Below are 19,600 nucleotides of genomic sequence, written 5' to 3'. Positions count from 1 at the left end.
CCCCTTCAACCATTATATGCCTGAAAAAATCAAGGAGTTGTCCCTGAGCTATCATCAACACTTCAAAATCTAAAGTGATGAACGGCACCTTAGTTGTAACTGTCAGGGCTGGTTTAGTTCCTAGTTGGCTTCAGGATTAACAAGTAATATAGTAACATCACTGAAGGGAGATCACATCACAGGAGGTGCCTAGTATGATGACAGCCATCCTGCTGTCAAAGGCAGAGGACATAGGGTAAAAAAAAAAGTCTCCCCAGTCGGCCTGTTTCAGTATCCCAGAGCTCAGCACAGGAGGTATTTCAGCCAGTTCCCTGCCGTGCTTTTGCCCAAATAAATGCTGCTGGAACTCCAGTGCAGCAGTCCAGAGGAGCAGCCCAACATAGCTGCATCGAGCTGCTCTCTGCTGCTTTTTCTTGCCCAGGTTTGCTTTGCAGCCTGTGTTTCTGACAGGGATCCAGCTGGGTGGATGGGCTCCTGTGGGGGCACAGGCACCCACAGTCTTGGTGCTTATCAGTGAGGCATGTGTGTGAGATGATACCCATCCAGACATGGGGTACTGATAAGGAAGTTTCTTATTTGTAACTGCTCAGAAATTAGATAAAATCTTAACTGCTGTGGGGTCACTGCTTTCAGGAATATGGTTTTCCCCTGCCTTGGCCCATGGAAGCTTGATCCTGGCACTGTGGGAGAGGGAGCCCAGGCTGACCCCTTCACCCCTCACACTGCTCCCCAGCAGAGCAGCTGAGCTGAGCAGAGCTGGGAAAGGGGAGAAAGGGAGAATGATGGCAACTGAGGTTGGACAGTGAGCAAAGGGAAAGGAAAAGCAGTTCTTTCCTTATGTTGTCCTTCAGGAGGGCAGAACAGATTTCTTCCTCAACACGTGCTGCTGAGGTGGAATGAGATTCATTTGACCCAGGCATCCAAGGGGTCCTGAGTACATTATTCTGTCTCTGAGATAACCCATGAGCTACCCTGTTAAACATGCTGAAGTCACCCTGGCCCCCTCCAGCAGCAAGCTTGCCCCAAGCAGGCAACCCAGACTGCCTCTCAGATTTTAGGATGTTTTCTGTCACTAGATCATGTTTGACCAACCAACCTCTGGGGACTGAGGACCAAAACCATGCCATGCCTCAGAAGAGCAAAGAGCTAGCATCCCAGGAAGGTAGGTTTGGGTCAATGTGAGGGGGCCACTAAATCCAGCCCTGAGTAAAGATAGATTCTTAACCTGGGCCACATCTGAGCTCAGCACCTGAACAGTGTCCTCCCATGCACTCAGAGCATTGTGGCACATGCTGCAGGGCAGGACGTGGCATCACTCAGCCTCTTATGCCACTGCCTCTTGCCTCCCAGGGCAGTATCAGGACCTGGCTCATGAAGATAATATTCAGATCTCACAAGAAACCACTGATGCTCACATGCATCATGTAGAGATCAGACATTCACTGCCATCTGGATTACACAGACAAAATCCTTGGGTTTTCCCACGAAGAAGGTCAACAAGTACATGGGAGAGATCTTTGCTGGAAAGCCACAGCTGCGTTGCCATCCACTGCAGCCACCAACTGATGGGAAGCTGCCAGTGGCCTCTCTACCTTCTGCCAAAAATGTTAACCAAGTGACAGGTCTGTCTTTCAGGAGGAAAAAAACAGCTTTCCTACAAGATGGGAGACATGATGCTTTCTGCTTCCTCATGCTGCAGCCCAGCACCACAGGCTTTTGCTGGCAAATTCAGGACTTCATTTTAAAAGCAACAACTTGTTAAGACATGACACAACAGCCAAACTCCAGTTTATGAGCAGGGAGGCAATTTCATAGAACCATCAAATTATTTCATTTGGAAGGAACCTTAAGGGTCACCTAATTCCAACCCCATACATGGGCTGACACCTCCCACTTAACCAGGTTGCTCAAAGCCCCATCCAACCTGGCTTTGAACAGTTCCAGAAATGGAGCATCCATGCCTCCCTGGGCAACCCGTTCCAGTGTTTCACTACTTTACAGTAAAGAATTTCTTCCTAATGTCTAGCCTAAATCATCCCTCTTCCAGCTTAAAACCATTACTCCTTGTCCTATCACTACATGACCTTGTAAAAAGACCATCCCCAGCTTTCCTGGAGGAACCCCTCAGGTACTTTTCTGCTTCAAAGAGCTGGGTTCTATAATTGCTATTTATGTATTTATTTCCCACCTCTTTTAGTGCAAAAGAGGACTCATACAGGGGTCAGACAGCAGAAAAAGAAAGTCTAGGGCAGGATTTGTCTCATCTCCTTCCAGCAGATACCAGGAGGGAAGCCAGGCCAAGCCACCCAGGAAGGCTGACTCAGAAGACCACTTTCCACTTGGAATACCTGGTGCCTTTGTGGTATAGGGAACAAAGTGTGTCTCCACGAGCCAGCAGCTCAGAGCCATAAGAAAACACTAAGGCAAAGCACATGGAGAAGTTAAAAGAAAAAGGATTTGAGAGTTATTTGCCACAAGTTCCAGATGTGGACAGGCAGAATGGATGCAGCAGTGTGTCACACTCAACCAGCAGTAAATATTTGGTGTTCAGAGTAAACTTTGCTGGGAGGAGGCTATGTTGCTCTTTATTGTCTTGTCCTGCAGACCACATGCAGGCCATCAGATCCAGCAGCACCACTTTCATCTCCATGTCCGTACTAGACATCACTTCTAGGGTGTCACTACCTAGATGTGGTGCTGAGGGCACGTGCTTTAGTGGTGGACTTGGCAGTGCTGGGTTAACAATTGGACCTGATGACCTTGAATGTCTTTTCCAACCAGAACAATTCTATTATTCTATACCTTCGATATTTAAAAAAGTCCTGGCTCTCTGGTGGAAGGAAGGAGCCCACCCAACTGCATCCTCTTGTGGGCTGCTCTTAAACTTCTCTGTTGTTTGCTGAACTCACTGACTACCCAGAGACAGGCCATGGGAGGAATTTCACAGCCAACACTGTTAAGTGATTTGAGACCCCATCTGGGAACCACTTGCTCTTTTCCCCCTCCAAGACAGTTGTCATGCAGGAAATCATCTTGTTAATTCCTTTTGGGGTTTTTTTGCCCCATGCATTTCTCCTGCTGATCTCAAGAGTAGCTCTCTGATGCAAGTGCTTGTATTTCCCTTATGGCATGCAAGGACTAATGCCAGCTCACTCCATCACATGCCCATTGCAATCTTTCACTCAATCACTCATCCAATTCCTCTTTGTTTCATCAGAAAACTACATTTAAAACCTTGAGCAGTGAAATCCTTGCATCTTTGTCCAATGTTAACTAGTCTCTTTTACAGCAACAATGAGCATTTAAAAGACTTCAAAAGGATTTTGTGTGTACCAGATGCCAAAAACTCAAGCACCAAACCTTTAAAATATTCCTTAAAACACAGAGATTATTATGGTCTTTAGTGTTAAGGGACCACATTGTTACCAGACATTCCTCTCTGAGCAAATGCTTGATACCATTGGCATTTTCCATTCTGAAAACAACGTGTTTACAAAAGTGTTTTACTGTTACTACACTGTGTTTAGTATCCTGTCTGTCCAACAGTCTCTCTGGCACATTGTCCAGATCCCCAGCTGTAAATATACAATCGTATAATGGATTTGGAAAAAAGGCAGCCAGGCAAATAGCACTCATCAGAAAACTGCTGACTATTTATTTGTATTTATTTGTCTACCCGTGACAAAAAGCTCCAGAAACCACCAGCCAAACTGCAAAATGAAATAGTACTAGCAGGCACTTTGGACAGAGTTCCTGGGAAATTCATAAAAGCAATTTTCAAACCAAATCTAAAAATCTACATTAGTCATTTGTGGTGAGCTCTAAAGTAGCCAAAAATGTTGTAATAGAAGGAAAATAAAGTTGTCAAATGCTTATTACCACAAATACATGCACTTACAGCCTTCAGTTCTGTAACTTCAAGACCAGAGAATGGTTGGCCTTGTGAGCTGCCCATCTAGCTAAGTCCTCCTTTGCAGGACTACTTCTGGGCATCTTAAAAGCTCCATGGAAAGCATCTCTGCAACACTGAGTATCTTGCTCTTTTGAAAGAACAAACACAGAAGTAAAGCTCATCTTTACATTATTGGTGCTGGAAGAAATAAAAGCACCAAACAACTGTAAGGTGTAAAGCCACACATTAATCAGACCAGACTTGCTTCTCATTGTCTGATGTCAAATTTAATCAGGTTCCTGCAATACTTCCGGCCGTGTAAGTGCAGCAGCAATCACACCCAGTGTGAGCTCCACACTGATGCACCAAACCATCTCCATTTTGCGGACAAGAGAAGGGAACCATCAGCCTCACCAGGACTGTGTGAGCCTCTGCAGGGGCAGGACCAAAACTCCCAAGCAGCCCAGCTTTGCAGCAAGCAAACAGAGCAAACCATCCCAGGAACCTTTTGTTTCTACTGTGCTGAGGCAGCAGCTGTCACTGGGCTGCTCCCCTTGCAACACGAGGGACTCACTTTCCTGCTATGAAGGGGAAGTGAGGGCTCATTTATGCCTGCTTCCCCCCAGTGTTTCAGCTGGCTTAAGAGATGAAAATAACAAAGGGCAGACACAGCTGTCGCCTCCTGCCACTCTCCTCCCAGCTGGTGCCCTTAAGGAGAAAAATGAAAGAGCCTTCTTTGATGGGCTCAGGGAAAGACAGAGAACTCTCTGGTGCTGGTTTCTTTATCTCCTAGAATATTTAAGCACAGCATAACCTTCCCAATTGACCCGTTTCATAACACATATACTGTCTGGGCCTATGAATTAAGAGCATTTCTGTTAAAACAAAACTGCATGTTTAATCAAGCCAAATTACTTCTTGTGAGCATTATGTACTATTTAAGTACACTGAGATTAAAGATTCCAAGTTCAGATCACAAGCTTGATATAAATTCTGCACAAACCTGGGCTTGCTGTAAAACTCGCTGCTTTATGCTGGGTAAGGAGAAAAACTAGTAGAAAACAGAAAGGAGGTTTCAGTTGCAAGATTTTTTTGCTGTACAAAAAGGAACAGAAATGCAGGTTAAATGGAGTTCACAGAAACCTAATCTTTAATTAATCTTTGAAATAAATGCCTGACCTCAAACATACTTTATAGTTAAAACTCAACATTCCTGAAGGGAGCTTTGCTGCCTAATCCAACAAGCTCCCTCTCTTTTTCTTTTTTTTTTTTTTTTAAACTAAATACACAGTATTACTTAAGATCATTCTCTCCAATCATTGTACAAACAGGAATTATTCAAAAGGTTTCCTTAAAAACACATGCCTTAGAAGAACCAGAATGTGATGCATTGTGCTAGGCACTGGCATGATGCAGTCTCCAGTAATAGAATATACTTAGCTGGTGGCAGTCTTGACCCTTTACTACAGGAGATGAAGAATTGGTATCATTGGTTTCTATAACTCCATTTAATATATAGGAAATGCATTTACACTGTACTGCACAAGTTTTAAGAACAGCTGCAAAGCTGAAGTATTCTGGGGTATCTTGGCAGGGGGAGTAGGTCCCCAACCACAGCCCCAACCACCCCAACCACTGTGTTGAGAGAGCTCCAGTCCCTCTTTCCTCTGGGCCTTCTTAAGCATGGACATGCTCTTATCTGTCTGCTGAACAGACAGATAAGATTTCAGTGAATTCAGGGTGTTCAGCTGCAAACAAACAGTTGCTGTTGTTGGCACATTAAAGGGGATGCATTGCCCCACACTTCATTCAGCTCTGCCTACACTGCAGGTAACTTTTAACACTTGCTTCAGACCAGTATTTGAAGGATATGGCAAGAAAAAAGTTATTTTTTATGCGGGGATAGCATAATAGATATCAAAATAGATTGTGGATTACAAGTAAAGTAAATTTGATGAACCAATTTCCTTGCTTTAAACAATTTGCTCAAAGGCCCTCCTAGGTGTAATAATAAACAATATGGGAAGGGGCAGGATCACCTATTTCTACTCAAACATGAATAACAGGAAAAAATAACTTTCAAATTTTGAGCTCATGGTCAAAGTGCACACCAGCTTTAATTGACATCATGGACAAAAATAATACACAGTGAAAACTCTTCCAGTGATAAACTAAGGGCTGTCTTACCTTCAAGTCATGGGGAAAAACCCCAAAACAAATTAAAGATCTGACAGCAGAGGAAGAACTCCTGAAGGCTGACTAGACAATTAGTAAAACTGAAACATCACACACGTGCACACACTCGCTCCTTTATCTTGCAAACATGCAGGTAGCTGGTTTAGTTTTGAGTTTTGGTGCCTCTTGTTTCCATGAGTCATTTGTTGGCCTGTTTGTCTGTGGTTAGAAATCTTCTGCAGAGAATTGTGCAAACTAGAGAATTTTTCCGCACGTTTAAGATGTACACACTTCCTTGCTTGCACGTGCTTCCCCCTCACACCCTCCAAGCCAATGTTGTTTTCCACCTCTCAATTTCCAGAATAATTGTTTGACTCTTCTCCTTCAGTGGTCTCCATTGCTGTAAACATCTTCCCACAAACTTGCCAGTGATAAGATTGCTGGCACACAGGTAAGACTGCTATGCACCCCTTAACTTTGTCACTTCATTTTCTCCCTGTCCCCTGACACCTCTGTAATGTTTTAATACACATTTGGACAACATGCTCAGCCTACATTTTATCTCAAACATGTTCATAATCCTGCTATGGACACCAGAAATAGAACAACCACCTCTGTGGGCATTTTGGGTCAGAAATGCAGCCTGGTCTGCTATGAAGAGTAAAAAGGTGGCTAAATTAGATCAAGACAAAGTAACAGGTTGTGTAAGACCAGGAACACTGCCAGATCAGCAGATCCTTAATGACAATCAGGACACAGACCTGTCCTTAATGACAATCAGAAATAGAGAAGTCAGCAATCAATGACATGCAGATACTGAATGATGCCTCAAGCAACCATGTTGGGATCTGCAGAAACTTCAGAGAGGTCCCTGCTTGCAGCTTCAGAAGAAAGCACTTGGGCTCCCTGCCCACGACCAAGTGCTTTCCATGGCACCCCAGCCCTTTAAGCACTATTGGGCAACTGTTTGGAGCACTAGACCACATCTACACTGTGAACTCTCTAGAACATAAGAGCAGAGTAACTCCTCCCACCACAAGCCAAAAAGTTTGCTGCATTCTTGCTCTTGGTTCTCCAATTGCTCACATTTTTACTGAAGACACTCATGTGGAAACACTTTCACAACTATTTATTTTGGCCAAAGTTGTAACATATAGCATATCTTAGTAAGACAGAAGGGAACAGAATTCTAGGGACTCTGAAAACATCTAGCAAGGCTAGTCCCTTTATTTAGACTCTATCAATTAGGTTTTGATTAATAAGGCAAAAAAGAAAACACTGAACAATATACAAAATAAATATTGGAAATAACAAAGTTCCCTTCATACAGATAAAGTTTTCTGGGAATAAAAGTTAGGAGAGAAAATATATTCTAGTTGGTAGAATGTGCATCAGGTTTCTTAGAAAAATTTTCCTACAGAAGCAGATTCTCTTAAAAGAAACTTTTCATACAACACCACATTTAGAAACTGAGCCACATGCCAAAGGAAAAAAAAAACATACAGGAGGAAAGGTTTATATTTACATACAGGACAAACAATACAAAGCATAAGCTGGACATTCACTTTACATGTAATGTTCATACCAGTAGAGTGGGTGTGCTACTGAACTGGGGAGCTCTGACATTCTCATGAAGTTACACTGCTGCAGGCTCTACCTGGACTGCCCAATGGTGGACACATCAGTTCTGTCAGTCAGTAGAGAAGCTGTCTGACAGCACTGGTTTTGACAGATATAATTTCAATAGTGCACAATTCCTTCCAGGCAATTATTTATATGAACGGACACAGCTTTGCTCTCAGCCTCTCCATTCTTGTTGGAAGAAGACCCACCATTTCCTTACTGAGTTCTAGTTCAGTTTCAACAGCATGAACAGCATCTGGGTACTTCTCACAATACTCTACCAGAAATGTGTAATATTCCAATGATGTCTGCATATTTTCCAGTTGCTTTTTGCTATCTGAAGTAATAAGCTTACCATACAGTCGTGCAATATGAAACTTTGCCACCATTGCAGGGCGAAGAACATCTTCCTCAAGCTCCTCAGGAAACACCTTGTCTGGGTTCCTCAAAGAATCTAAGAAGAGTTCATAGTATTTGATCGCCAATTGGGCCAGAGAATTAATTTTTTTAATTGTGTGGGAATCTAGCTCCTCTAACCTGTTACCAATAGCTACCTTTAAATCCATCATCTCATAATAGGTGTCAGCTAGTTCAAACTGAAGCTGCCGACTGATCAACAGATAGTACTGAGGATTCAAGTCTGCATAGATGGGCTCCAGCATGTCTATTCTACGCTTGTGCATCTTGCAACGTCTCTCATAATCCTCTTCAAAGAAAGCAAGTACCTTAAACAAAGCACTGTGATCCTGAACAATTTCAATGTGGTCAGTAACATAACCATCAACCTGAAAGAACTCTTTTGCTTCCTGAACATAGTTCTGACCAACTAGGAAAATTTCTCTGGCTTCTTGAAAATCTAAGGGATATACGCTGCTCACTTTCTCTTCCATGGCTAAGACAGAGTCACAGATATCACTTGTCCCAAAAAGGACAGCTTTTTTCCTTCCCTTCTCTTTTTCATCCTCCTCTTTTTTCCTTTGGGCTTTAAGTTCCAGTTGCCTGTCTGGATCCATCTCTCCTATGTTGTCCTGAAATGAAAAAGCATACCGATTAAAAATGCACGTGTCTTATAAAGAGTGGCCTACACTGAATCATTTTATTTACGAGTTACCTTTGAAATACAAACTAGTTAGCAGTAAGACAGAAGAAAAGACAAGTTGGCATATCAGACCCTATGTTTACAAAATGTCACGTAAATAACAGTCTAGATTCCATAAAAATGTAAGACTAAGACAATTTAGTCTTCCCATCCTGTGTACAAATATAACCAAAACAATAAATATAAACCTTCTGGAAAGCATTCAGCAGCTGCTGAGTTCTAAATATTCAAATGAATTATTCAGTTAGTCAAATGAATGCCTGAATGAATCAAAGGCTTGAATGAATGAAACACCAACTCATGAAACTGGTGCATATCAAGATAATGATCTTGCCAGCAATTAAATAAGAAGAGATCTGCCAAATCAAGTCACAAGCAAATGCAGCAGAGAGCAGAGAAATTTGTGAAGTTGCTGCACAGGCAGTACACTGATAACACTACATAGCTGACCTCCTATCCATGCTTACTTCTAGATGCTGCCTTAAAGTCAAAGTATACTATGAAACACCTATTGTATTATTAATTGGGCAATTGTTTATTATTTTCTACCAACTATGAATCAATTGCTCTTAAAAACATGAAAACAGGCTTTGTTTGCTCTTAAAAAAATAACAGCTACAGAACAGATTTTCAGCTACCTCAAGTAATTTCCGAGCACTTTGCAGGAGGTTCAGGCAATACTTAATCCAGCACCTGGCAATTTCAGCTTTTCTCTGTCTAAGGTCCTGTTGGTCTTGCTCCGTTTCATCTGTTAAATGGACATAAACACATAAAAACATTAAGAGAAGTCAGGCACTCCAGAATAAACCTCAGTTGTTACATCCAAGTACATTACCTGTATTTCACAGAATCATAGAACAGTTTGGGTTGGAAGGGACCTTAAAAATGATCTGGTTCCAACCCCCCTTGACATGGGCAGGGACACTTTCCACTAGATTAGGTTGCTCAAGGCCCCATCCAACCTGGCCATTGTTTTTACACAGAAACATGTTCTCCATGTTAGTTTATATAATAGTTCTGTAAACTGTCATTTTGGTAGAAAACCATATAGATTAACATGGATTTTTCATGCACAAATAATTCCAAAAAATAGATCATAATATGTTTTAAAAGATCTTTGATCTTGGAGGTGTTTTATTGGAAAGTAGTTTTGTGTCTCTTTGAAACAAGAGAAAGAAACTGGGACAATTCAGCTTCCTTCCCAGTAAATACTTAAAGATGATTATGGCAATTGTATTGCAATGACCCCACACTTGCTACATCATGTTCAGAATACTTAAGTAGTTGAAAAGGAAACTGCATAGAGTTCTGTGGGGTTTAATTGAGCTAAGAGAAATACTAAAAGCAATTAATGTACTGTCACTGAACTTCAGTTAAATAAAACTTGGTTGTGTGTATTCAGGTTACATTTTAACACAAAATCACAAATCACAACATCAGTGGATTAAAGATCTAAACAGCTCAAGCCACTAAAAGTTAATCAGTATATTCACTGCTCAAAGTCAAGAGTCATGAAGAGAGTGGCTACCCTGAGTACTTGCTCAGTCTGAGCTAAAGCTCTTGATTTGAATCTTTCAGTTGCCCAAGACAATAAAAGGCTCATGTAGATAAACTCAGACTAAGCCTAAAACAGCATTTATGGTGAGTTCTGACATTGTAATGGGACCACAGGTCTCTAAAATTGTGGTCAGTTCTCTGAAGTTTATTTTCATGATCTTTGCACTGAACAACAAATTTGTTCCTTTGCATCAATACCCAAAACTAAACCAGGGGAGCTACAACTCCAAAAACAGCTGTTAATGAGGCAGAATCATCCAGCAACAAGAGATAATAAAACTAAAAAACCCAAATGCCTAGGTTAAGAGCTGCAGTTCCCCTCCTTTTAAAACTACTCCCAGGAAGCATCTAGTTTGATTCATTGAATCAATGCCTTCTGATCAAGGAGAACCAAAGGGAAGCTGCATTTTAAGCACAGGTAAAAGGACAAATTGATGAACACAGACACTGCCACCACTAAAATGGATACTGGTTTAAATGTCATTTTTATTCTGGTATGCTTTTTGAAACACCAGCAAGAAGCACTTGAGTTTTTCCTCACAAGGTTTAATCACAGCCAGTCTTAAGATACTGTAGCAGCTCTTCAGAAACATTCCACTTTACTGTTAATTACAAAAACTTTATAAAATTAACTCTGGGTTAAGTTTTGTACGTACCACTAGACTTGAATTCTAACATGATGAATCAATGATGTGTAATTCACACTATTTTATTCAAAACTGTTATATGAACTTACTGTCTTCAGCAGACGGCACCTGTCCAGCCTGGCTAAAGATGACACTGGCTGCTGCTAAACAGTGTCGAGCCTCCATAAAGCATTGCTGAGAGAAACAGAAACAGCAGCATTCAGCACTGGTATAAGCAGCACAAGCAATTCTCTCAGCTCCCCTAGGCCCCTCCCCTCAGGCAGTAAAGGAACATGAACATATGGGAAATATGAGGCTCTGCACCATAATCCCCTGGAAAAGGGAAGAAGAGAAATTTTCCACATTTACTGTTGAATACAGTGTTTTCTAACTAACCATTTTCTCTCTCCCACAGTGACAACAGCAAGCTTTGATCTTAATATTAGATGCAGAAATGGTGAACGTTTTTGTTGTTCTGATCTTTGTTACTATCAATGCCTTGTGGTAAAGGAAGTGATGTCTTGTGGTAGAGTTTGCATCATGGGGTGTTAGAATGAGCTGGACACACAAGTCTGCATTGCAGGTCAGATACAGATTCCTTTGCTTGTATCTGACAATGCATCATTTAATGATTAGTGTTATCAATGCATCCAAAAGACATGGAAACTACAAGTTACTGTTGAAATCAAAATTAGGTGTCTCAGGTACACCAAGTCTTCTAAGCATCAGAAAAGAGCATCTGAATACTCTGGAATATATAAATTCCTAAATAAAGCTCATGCATTCCCCAACATAGTGGATTAGAGTCAACACAGACGTGTGGAAGCAAACAGTTACCACTGTAAGTATTCACTTCGATGTTCACTTAGTCTCTAACAAGTCTTAAGAACATATTAAAGTACCAAAGACAGTAATTTATAGGAAATATACAACGTGCCAATTCCTCAGTCTCAAGATGCTTTTGTTTTTAACTCTATAACAGAACACTACAACTATAAGAAACAATTTAAAATTAAGTGATTACTTAAGTTTTATTTACAAAGATGTCACATCACTACTAAGGCTTCATAAACTGCAAAGCTCTTTTAATGCCTGCACTGCTGCTCATTTTTCCCCACTACCATCACACCATCAGAGAGGCACTATACCCTCTTCAGAAAAAACATACAGATGTTCCATGGAAGAAGACAAATTGTGCTTTTACAGGAGGACCTTATTAATTCAACATTAATTCTCAAACAGCTGTTTAAACATTTGTCTTACTCAACAGTTACATTTATGATGTAATTAGAGCAGAGAAGCACTTGGTATATTACCTTAGAGAGATAGTACTGTGACAAAGTAGCAGCATTGAGTGCCCATTCCACCGGGTAGTAGCCACAGTACTCAAGCTGTCGTTTCAGAGTAGTATGACAATATTGTGCAGCCTTCTCAATCATCTCCAAGTGTTGATAGACTTGTGCCAGATAATACAAAGTATGTGTATAGGCTTTTTCAAACCTGGAAAAAAACAACACTCTCTTTAGATTTCTGTTTTTTTACTTCCCTAACTACACCCTCTTAAATTTAAATAAGTAAATCTACATACACTGTTACACACCCACCTTTTAGATCTTTCCTGGTCTGTGAGTTTCTCTTCTTCTGCCATGAAATGCTCACTGGGATCCAGGGGAGGATTTCCATCCTGTAAGAGTACATTATATATATCCAATATACTACATTTCTTCTACTTTGTAACAAAGTGCTCCCTCTTCTGGCTGCAGACAATTAACCATTTTTCAATCCCAAATTCAGCAAAACTTCACATAACACATCTACACCTGTCAAAACATCACATCTCTGGAACAACTCCACAAAACTCAAGAAATTTAAGGGATGAAAGCCACAATTCCACATGGAAATAAGGTTTTCAGCTTCTAGATGACTTCTGCTTTCATACTTTAAAGTAATGCATGCTGACTGCAGCAGATATACTCAGCCTGGATACTAAAGACCAATTGGGCATCTTTATTTTGTAAAATAACATAATGGATTTTTAAAGCATCAATTTAAGACTAAACATGCCTTCATGTGTGAAATATTCATTTACCCAGCTGCACTAATCAGTAACAAGAAAACATCCTGCAGGAAGTACTGCAAAGAACACCATGTGCAGAGTGCTCAGCAGCCCTGCTGTAAAGGTTTACCACTGTGAAATTACTCCCTTCTTACAAGCTAGTAAGACTTTATTCAATTACACAAATAAGACAACATGCAGCATCTTTGGAAGATGAATCCACTAAACTTTGATACAAGGCATGACCTAGATGCAGTTTTTTAACAATGTGAATTACTTCGTTTAGAACTGCCTACTTTGTTTTCAAGCCATGAGTTCTCTCAGTCTTTATACAAACACCTAGAAATCTTTCAGCAGTGCTCTGTTCAACCTTTCCTTTAAAGAACTGCCCATAAAGCTACAGTCAGCAGAAATGGCAAGCCCAACAAGTGAGCATTGTTTACAGCAAAGTTTTAATAGTCTGTGCTTATCTGATTTCCTTTGTAACTGTGAATAACTTCAGATGCCAATCCTAACACACTTCAAATGAAGTCTTTCTTAAAGATGGCTTTTTAGCAGTACACAATGTATCCTGAAGGATGTTCAACATGTCTGCTAGCAACAGAGCCTGTTAGTATGCAATTTTCCAGCTCCTTTCCTAAATGCATTAATATCTTAGCCCAAGAAAAAGTAAGGAAATAATCAAGCAGCAAAGTCTAGAGACTTTTCCTAAGATAACAGGGACTCAAGCCAGGACAGGAGCAACAGTAGAGAATGCATTAACTTTGAGGGGAAGAAAATGTACTCTCATGTTCATAATTCTTATCATTAAAAATCCTGAAAGGTTTTCTTTGTTTGCTTTTATTGGATTTTTTTCATTTATCTTCAAAGATGAAAAAATGGGTCAGAAACAACAAAAGTGTTTAACCTACCAGAGAGGTAAAAAATTTTATCTTTAGGGCTTTCTGTTTATACCTGACTGTTATTTAAGTGGTGAATCTATAACCCTTCATCTTGTTTTCTTTAGAAAGTATTACAGCCTTACAAGAAGTCCCAAACCTTCCAACAAGATTTGCATATTCTGACAAAACTAGAGCTGAGATTCCTGAAAAGAAAGGAAACTGAAATGACATAGTAAGCTAGACTCTTGCCCCTTCCCTACATCCACAGATCTATCTTCTGATGCCCAGCCTTATGCCTTTTATCATCCCAAGGAAAAGCTCTGCAGATCTCCTCTTCCAGGTGGATATCACTGGCCCAAACACCTGCCCATAGAGTTTAACACCCTCAGATTTTCACTTTACTGCACCAAACAATGGAACAGCTTTCCTAGTAGCAAGATGTTGTTACAATAACTGATTATTTTTTTTAAAACTAATTTTAGAACAGATGTGAACTCAAAGCATTCAGAATCAGAAAGCAAAAGAATCTTAACACTGCCAAAATTTTTTTTCTTGGTATTGCCTTGAGCTCTAGTTGACCTTTTTTTTTTGGAGGGGGGCTGAAAGGGAAGGGGAGGTAGAAGGAGGGCAGAAACAACCCCATTCAATTTCTAAGTTATGGAGGACCCATTAGTAAACAACTAAATCCATCAGGTTCAGGAAAATGTCCCCATCACTAACAGTTTACCAAGGATTCCAAGACAGGAAGGCTTCCTGATAGCCTAAAAATGGGGAACGTTACGAAAAGTATATTCACATTTTTCTAGTTTGAGTGATGAATGCTGACACTGTTGTACAAATCCTAGAGATCAAAGACCACTTCAAAGAAATCAAAGTCCTCCATAAAGCAGCTAGACAACCTTCCTCATCATTTACCTTTTCCTTTTCTAAATTCTTTGCAGCTTATGTCAAAAACAGTTCAGTCTTTTCAGAGCAACATGACACAAGCCCAAAAAGTTACCACTGAAAAAATCTTTTGGTGTATTTGCTTTTTTTTATAAAAAAATCTTTAGACATGGGTCTATAGTCATTTGACTATATAATGCCCTGAAATATAAGTGGTAACTAAAAAAAATGTTTGGGAAAAAAAGGACAAGCGATCTGATGTGGGCTTATTGACAGCCACATATGCACATACATATATATTTGTGTGTGTATGTGTATATATACACACCCCCTGGATGGGCATCAAAGTCCCAGGAGGAATATTCCCAAGCCATTACCCAACAATAATTGAGGACAAAAATATTAAGCCCTTCAGAAAAGCCCACAGTAAAAACACAAAGCAGTTGGCAGCATTATTTAATCCATTGAAATATATGGCAGTATCAGTAAAATTCCATAATCACTGGGGCAAGTGCCAGAGACTTCTAAAGGCAATGTGGAAGCCAACAATATCATGCTTAGCTGTGTATAAATACCAAAGCTGAACATCAGAAATTAGAGAGGGGCCCCATAGAGCGAGATGTAGTATCTCTAGCTAGACCAGCCAATCCAGAGGGTAGCAAAGAAATGGACAAGCTTTTTAGCACAACTGTTTTGTTTTGGGGTTTTTTTGCCCTGGCTCCACTATCTCTTCTATCACTGTAGGCCAGCACGGCTGGACAAGTGGTCATACAGCAGGAAGTAACAGACCAAGACTAACCCATTAGAAAATTTCCACATGGAAAATCAGTGCTAAAAACCAAGTAATACCTGAACTGCAATTTCACTCAACAAAGTTCTGCCCAAACTTAGAACCTGTATTGAGACACAAATACTGCTCCTTTAAGGCCACAAATGTTTTTACCTCACTCACAAACTGTCTCTGAGGCTTTGCACAGAACTCAAAAATAGCACAAGGGACTCTTTGTTGATACACAGCAGCATCCACAACTCAAAAGGTTGTTTAATATGCATGAGAGGTTTAGCTGTTATAACACTGTCCTCTTGGATATGGAACAAAACTAACTTGCCTCTATGCAATATTGTGCAGTCATAGCAAACCATGCAAATATTACATTTTGTTTCATTTCCCCACTGACAGCACTGGATCAACATCTACAGCTTTTCCAAGATGAGATTAAGAACAGTCTTAATTAAAAGATAGATTGTACCTGGCTTCAACTCTGAGTTATCAAAGAGCTTTCAAAAAGGACCGTTATTTTTGAGCAAAATTATTTTCCTGAATGAGCCAATTCTGAAATTAAGAAGTGATCCTCTCGTCTACCTCTTCCTATGGTAGCAGTACAAACTATCACTTTTCAGAAGTATCATAGCAGCCACTATAAAGCTCAGAAACTCAAACTCCATGGGATGTTTTCTCAAAGGTTACTAAAAGTTTGAGTGGCACATCAAGGTAAGAGCTGCTGCACTAGTAAACACAGTACCTCTTTCATGTATTGATTATACAAGGCTTCTGCAGATTCCAAGTAAGTTTGCGCAGTTTTAATCTCATCCCTTTCAGACCACAGGATTCCTAGATTGTTCTAGAGGAAAAAGGATAAACAAGGCAGTTATTTTCCCATTATGTTCTATTTACATTATACATCTTCTCCAAACAATTTCTTAGTCTTCATCCTTTTATATATGTTCTAATATAATGGATTTCAAAAGCAAAAATTCTGCTATTTTTGTGAGTAACTTGAAAAGGAGGGTTCTTATACAGTGGCAAATACATACAAAAATCACCTCAAAAAATCCAGTTTTGTGTTTACTGTACTAAACTATGACTGGCGTGTTCAAAAAAGCTGTTTCCACATGGTACATTTCAGATTTGATTCATGAAGCTTTTACATTATATGCACATATCATAAAAAGAGACAAGGAATTAGAAATTAGTCATCATGACTCCCAAAAAAATTTAATGGGAAAAGGTATGTCAGGAATGAATGTGTATTTTCAACAATAGAGATGAAATGGACAATTAAGATGCAAAAACTATGGATTAGTACCTTTAGTAACTTGCTACTGAACTTGTGAACCCACCCTTTACAAAAAGCACTTCTAATTTTATTCTAAAATATTAAGGCATTAACAACAATCCCTTCCTGACATTCTAGTTTAATTCCCAGGCAGTCTTGTTACAAAACCCAAATGGACTAAAAGAAAAATTAAGTTAGAATGTTAGTTGTGTGCCAGTCCTGTATCCCTTTCAATTTCATTTAATTATTTTTAAAAGAAAGCACCACATAGAATAATGTTAACAAAGAGAAATACTTTGCCCATGGCTGAGCAGCAGAACAGACCAAATCTAATTAGCCAGAAACTGTCATATGCAACTGTAATGCAGAAGCTTGGAAATAAGAAGTTGGGCTACAGAAATAGGTCCAGTAGGAAAAGAAAATACTCCTCCTTTCAAAACAGAAACAGTGCTGTAACAACATATCCTAAATAATCTAGAACGTGATGATGAAGTACAGCCACTGTTGACAATTACTTCTTTTATATCAGATTTTTATTTTTTATTGAATACTCAAGTCTTTTACAGCCACAAGGATGGAAAGCTGAGGGCACAGATTGGTCATCACTGCTCTGAACTGCACACCTGATGACAGCAGACTTGTCTTCTGTTGGACTGCAGCACTTCATATGCTTAACACAGAAAATTTATTTTGCTGTTTCCTGAAGGCTTTAAAACAGAAAATCCATGCCAAGCACAGCATTTGTCCCACAGAAAAAAAAGTACTGCTATCCCACACACCAGCTCAAAACCACAGTGGAATCCCTGGTCCTCAGCCACAAAAGCAACAGCTCCCCAGTAACACAGGCTGGGAAGATGCCATCTTATTTTGATTGGATTCTGAAGCAACTTCCAGTTTTATAATGGGTAGCAGATCTGTAGCAGTGTACCCGAACCAACACACTGCAGGACAATGAGCAGATCTAACCTCACAAATTGCAGACCTCTCAGTCAACCTGTTTTAAGACAGGTCACAGTTTAACTAGCACCCTTCCACATAAATACCTAATTTCTTGACAGTTTTATAATGTTTGATGAGAAAGTACTACCAAACTTTTTCTAATTAGAGCACCCATTTTAGGTAGAGACATCAAAATAACTGCTCTACTTAATATAAAGCCTAGAGATAGACCTATAACTATATCAACTGCCATGACAGAGACTTTGAGTAAAGACCCTGCTCTCTTGTCTTATTCACATGACAAATACTGATTTTGTCAAGAGTACTGCAACTGTTAACAGTTACTTTCTTCAGTACAAAGATGTGGATAGTATTACTTTTGTCCCTACAGTATTTACTCACTTTAAATCAAATATAATACAATAAACCATAACAGGCAAGACTGAAAAGCAAGGTGACAACTTCTGGGAACAATTTACCTTTTGAGGCTACAGCATAAGAAAAGTACCTCAGACCTCTACTTTGACAACAAATGACAGTTAAGGAATTGCAAGTAAGTTGTGGACATACTAAGGTCTTCTACTAACTTACTGTTGCTCAGTTTTTTCACGTTCTGTCTCAGTCTTTCCTAAAAAGCACACTGCATTGTCACCTCAGACACCTATTCATAAAGAGCACACAGATGCTCTGCTAGCAGCAGCAGGTTAGGAAGAGAACAGAATTATTTCTTTTGAGCATAAAACACCAACAGCGCTGACGTTTATTATCAAAGAAGCCATTCCCATTAGGGGATGGAAGTGCCATGAATCCCCGTTACCCCCTTTTCAGAGACCACGCATCAGGGCACTGAGTCCCGTCCCTCCCGGTCCTCCACCGCCCCCCCCCGCCTCCCGGCACAGCCCCGCACCCGGCACCCCCTTAGGCCTCCACAGCTCCAGCCCACCTGGGCCTGTATGTAGAGGGAGACGCAGTCCGGGGAGAGGCGGTGGGGCTCCAGGAGCTGCGTGCAGCGCTGCAGGTGCTCCTCGCCGGCCGACAGCTCCTCGGTGTCGGTGTGGTTGACGCCCAGCTCGTACTCCAGCACGGCCCGCCGCACGGCCAGCAGCCGCGCCTCATCGCCCTCCTCGGCGGCGCTCAGCAGCTGCTTAACCTCCTGCAGCAGCGCCCGGGCGCTGTACTTGGAGCGGTACGGCTCGGTCTCCGGGTCTTTGCGCGACTCCACGGACGAGAGAGTGCGGGCGGTGCGGAACTTCTCGCACACCGCGGCCCACCCGCTGCCCGCCGCCATCTTCCCTCCGCCCGCCGACCCGCGTCACGCGTGACACCACCTGACGCGTCGCTGCCCAATCCCCCCCGGGCCCCGCCCCCTCCCGCCGGGCACCGGTCCCGGGGCGGTCCCGCCACAACCCCCGCCACCGCCCCCGCCCCCGCCCCGCGCCCCTTTCGGAGCGGTTTTCCCTTCGACGGCGCTGAGGCCAAACGGTGCCAAGCGGTGCAGCATCAACAGATGGCGACAGGCAAGCGGGAGCGCCCCCGTGGGAGGCTCTTGACAAAGGGGGTGCTGAGGGACCCGGTCTCAAATTCTCTGAAGAAAAAAATTTTTTAAGGTTTTTTTACTGAAGGGCTGCTGAGCAGGCAGGGTGCAGTAATCCCAAGTTCGGAAGAGCACGTATCTCCCACAGTACTGAGCTGCCAGTGAAACTGTATGACTTTGATGTGCATAGTGCATTCAACAGCAGGAAAATGGCAGCAGGGGGTCTGCTGAGCAAGAAGAATCTTCAAAAATCCATCATTTCAGCAAACGTAATTT

The 19,600-nt window shown here is 41.2% G+C and overlaps 1 protein-coding gene across 1 annotated transcript; it reads right to left on the bottom strand.

Annotated features, from left to right (window-relative positions):
* Window positions 1-7,175: 7,175 nt before the first annotated feature.
* KIFBP (kinesin family binding protein) lies at window positions 7,176-19,139 on the bottom strand. The gene is made up of 7 exons (XM_030453297.1): window positions 18,734-19,139; window positions 16,318-16,416; window positions 12,577-12,656; window positions 12,289-12,472; window positions 11,083-11,167; window positions 9,428-9,537; window positions 7,176-8,718 (listed from the first exon to the last, which is right to left on the bottom strand). The coding sequence occupies exons 1-7, from the start codon at window positions 19,076-19,078 to the stop codon at window positions 7,840-7,842; spliced, it is 1,782 nt and encodes a 593-aa protein (XP_030309157.1). The 5' UTR covers window positions 19,079-19,139; the 3' UTR covers window positions 7,176-7,839.
* Window positions 19,140-19,600: the final 461 nt, after the last annotated feature.

The sequence above is a fragment of the Calypte anna genome, chromosome 6 (assembly GCF_003957555.1).
Source record: "Calypte anna isolate BGI_N300 chromosome 6, bCalAnn1_v1.p, whole genome shotgun sequence".
Lineage (NCBI taxonomy): Eukaryota > Metazoa > Chordata > Aves > Apodiformes > Trochilidae > Calypte > Calypte anna.
Note: the sequence above shows the minus strand (reverse complement) of the source record. Positions and strands in the feature narration are given on the sequence as shown.

Excerpts from the sequence above, each read along its gene's own strand:
- KIFBP (XM_030453297.1), bottom strand. The coding sequence starts at position 19,078 with ATGGCGGCGGGCAGCGGGTGGGCCGCGGTGTGCGAGAAGTTCCGCACC. Across the intron at positions 12,657-16,317 it reads ATAATCAATACATGAAAGAG|GATGGAAATCCTCCCCTGGA; the intron begins GTACTGTGTTTA and ends GTACTCTTACAG. Across the intron at positions 12,473-12,576 it reads GACCAGGAAAGATCTAAAAG|GTTTGAAAAAGCCTATACAC; the intron begins GTGGGTGTGTAA and ends GTTTTTTTCCAG.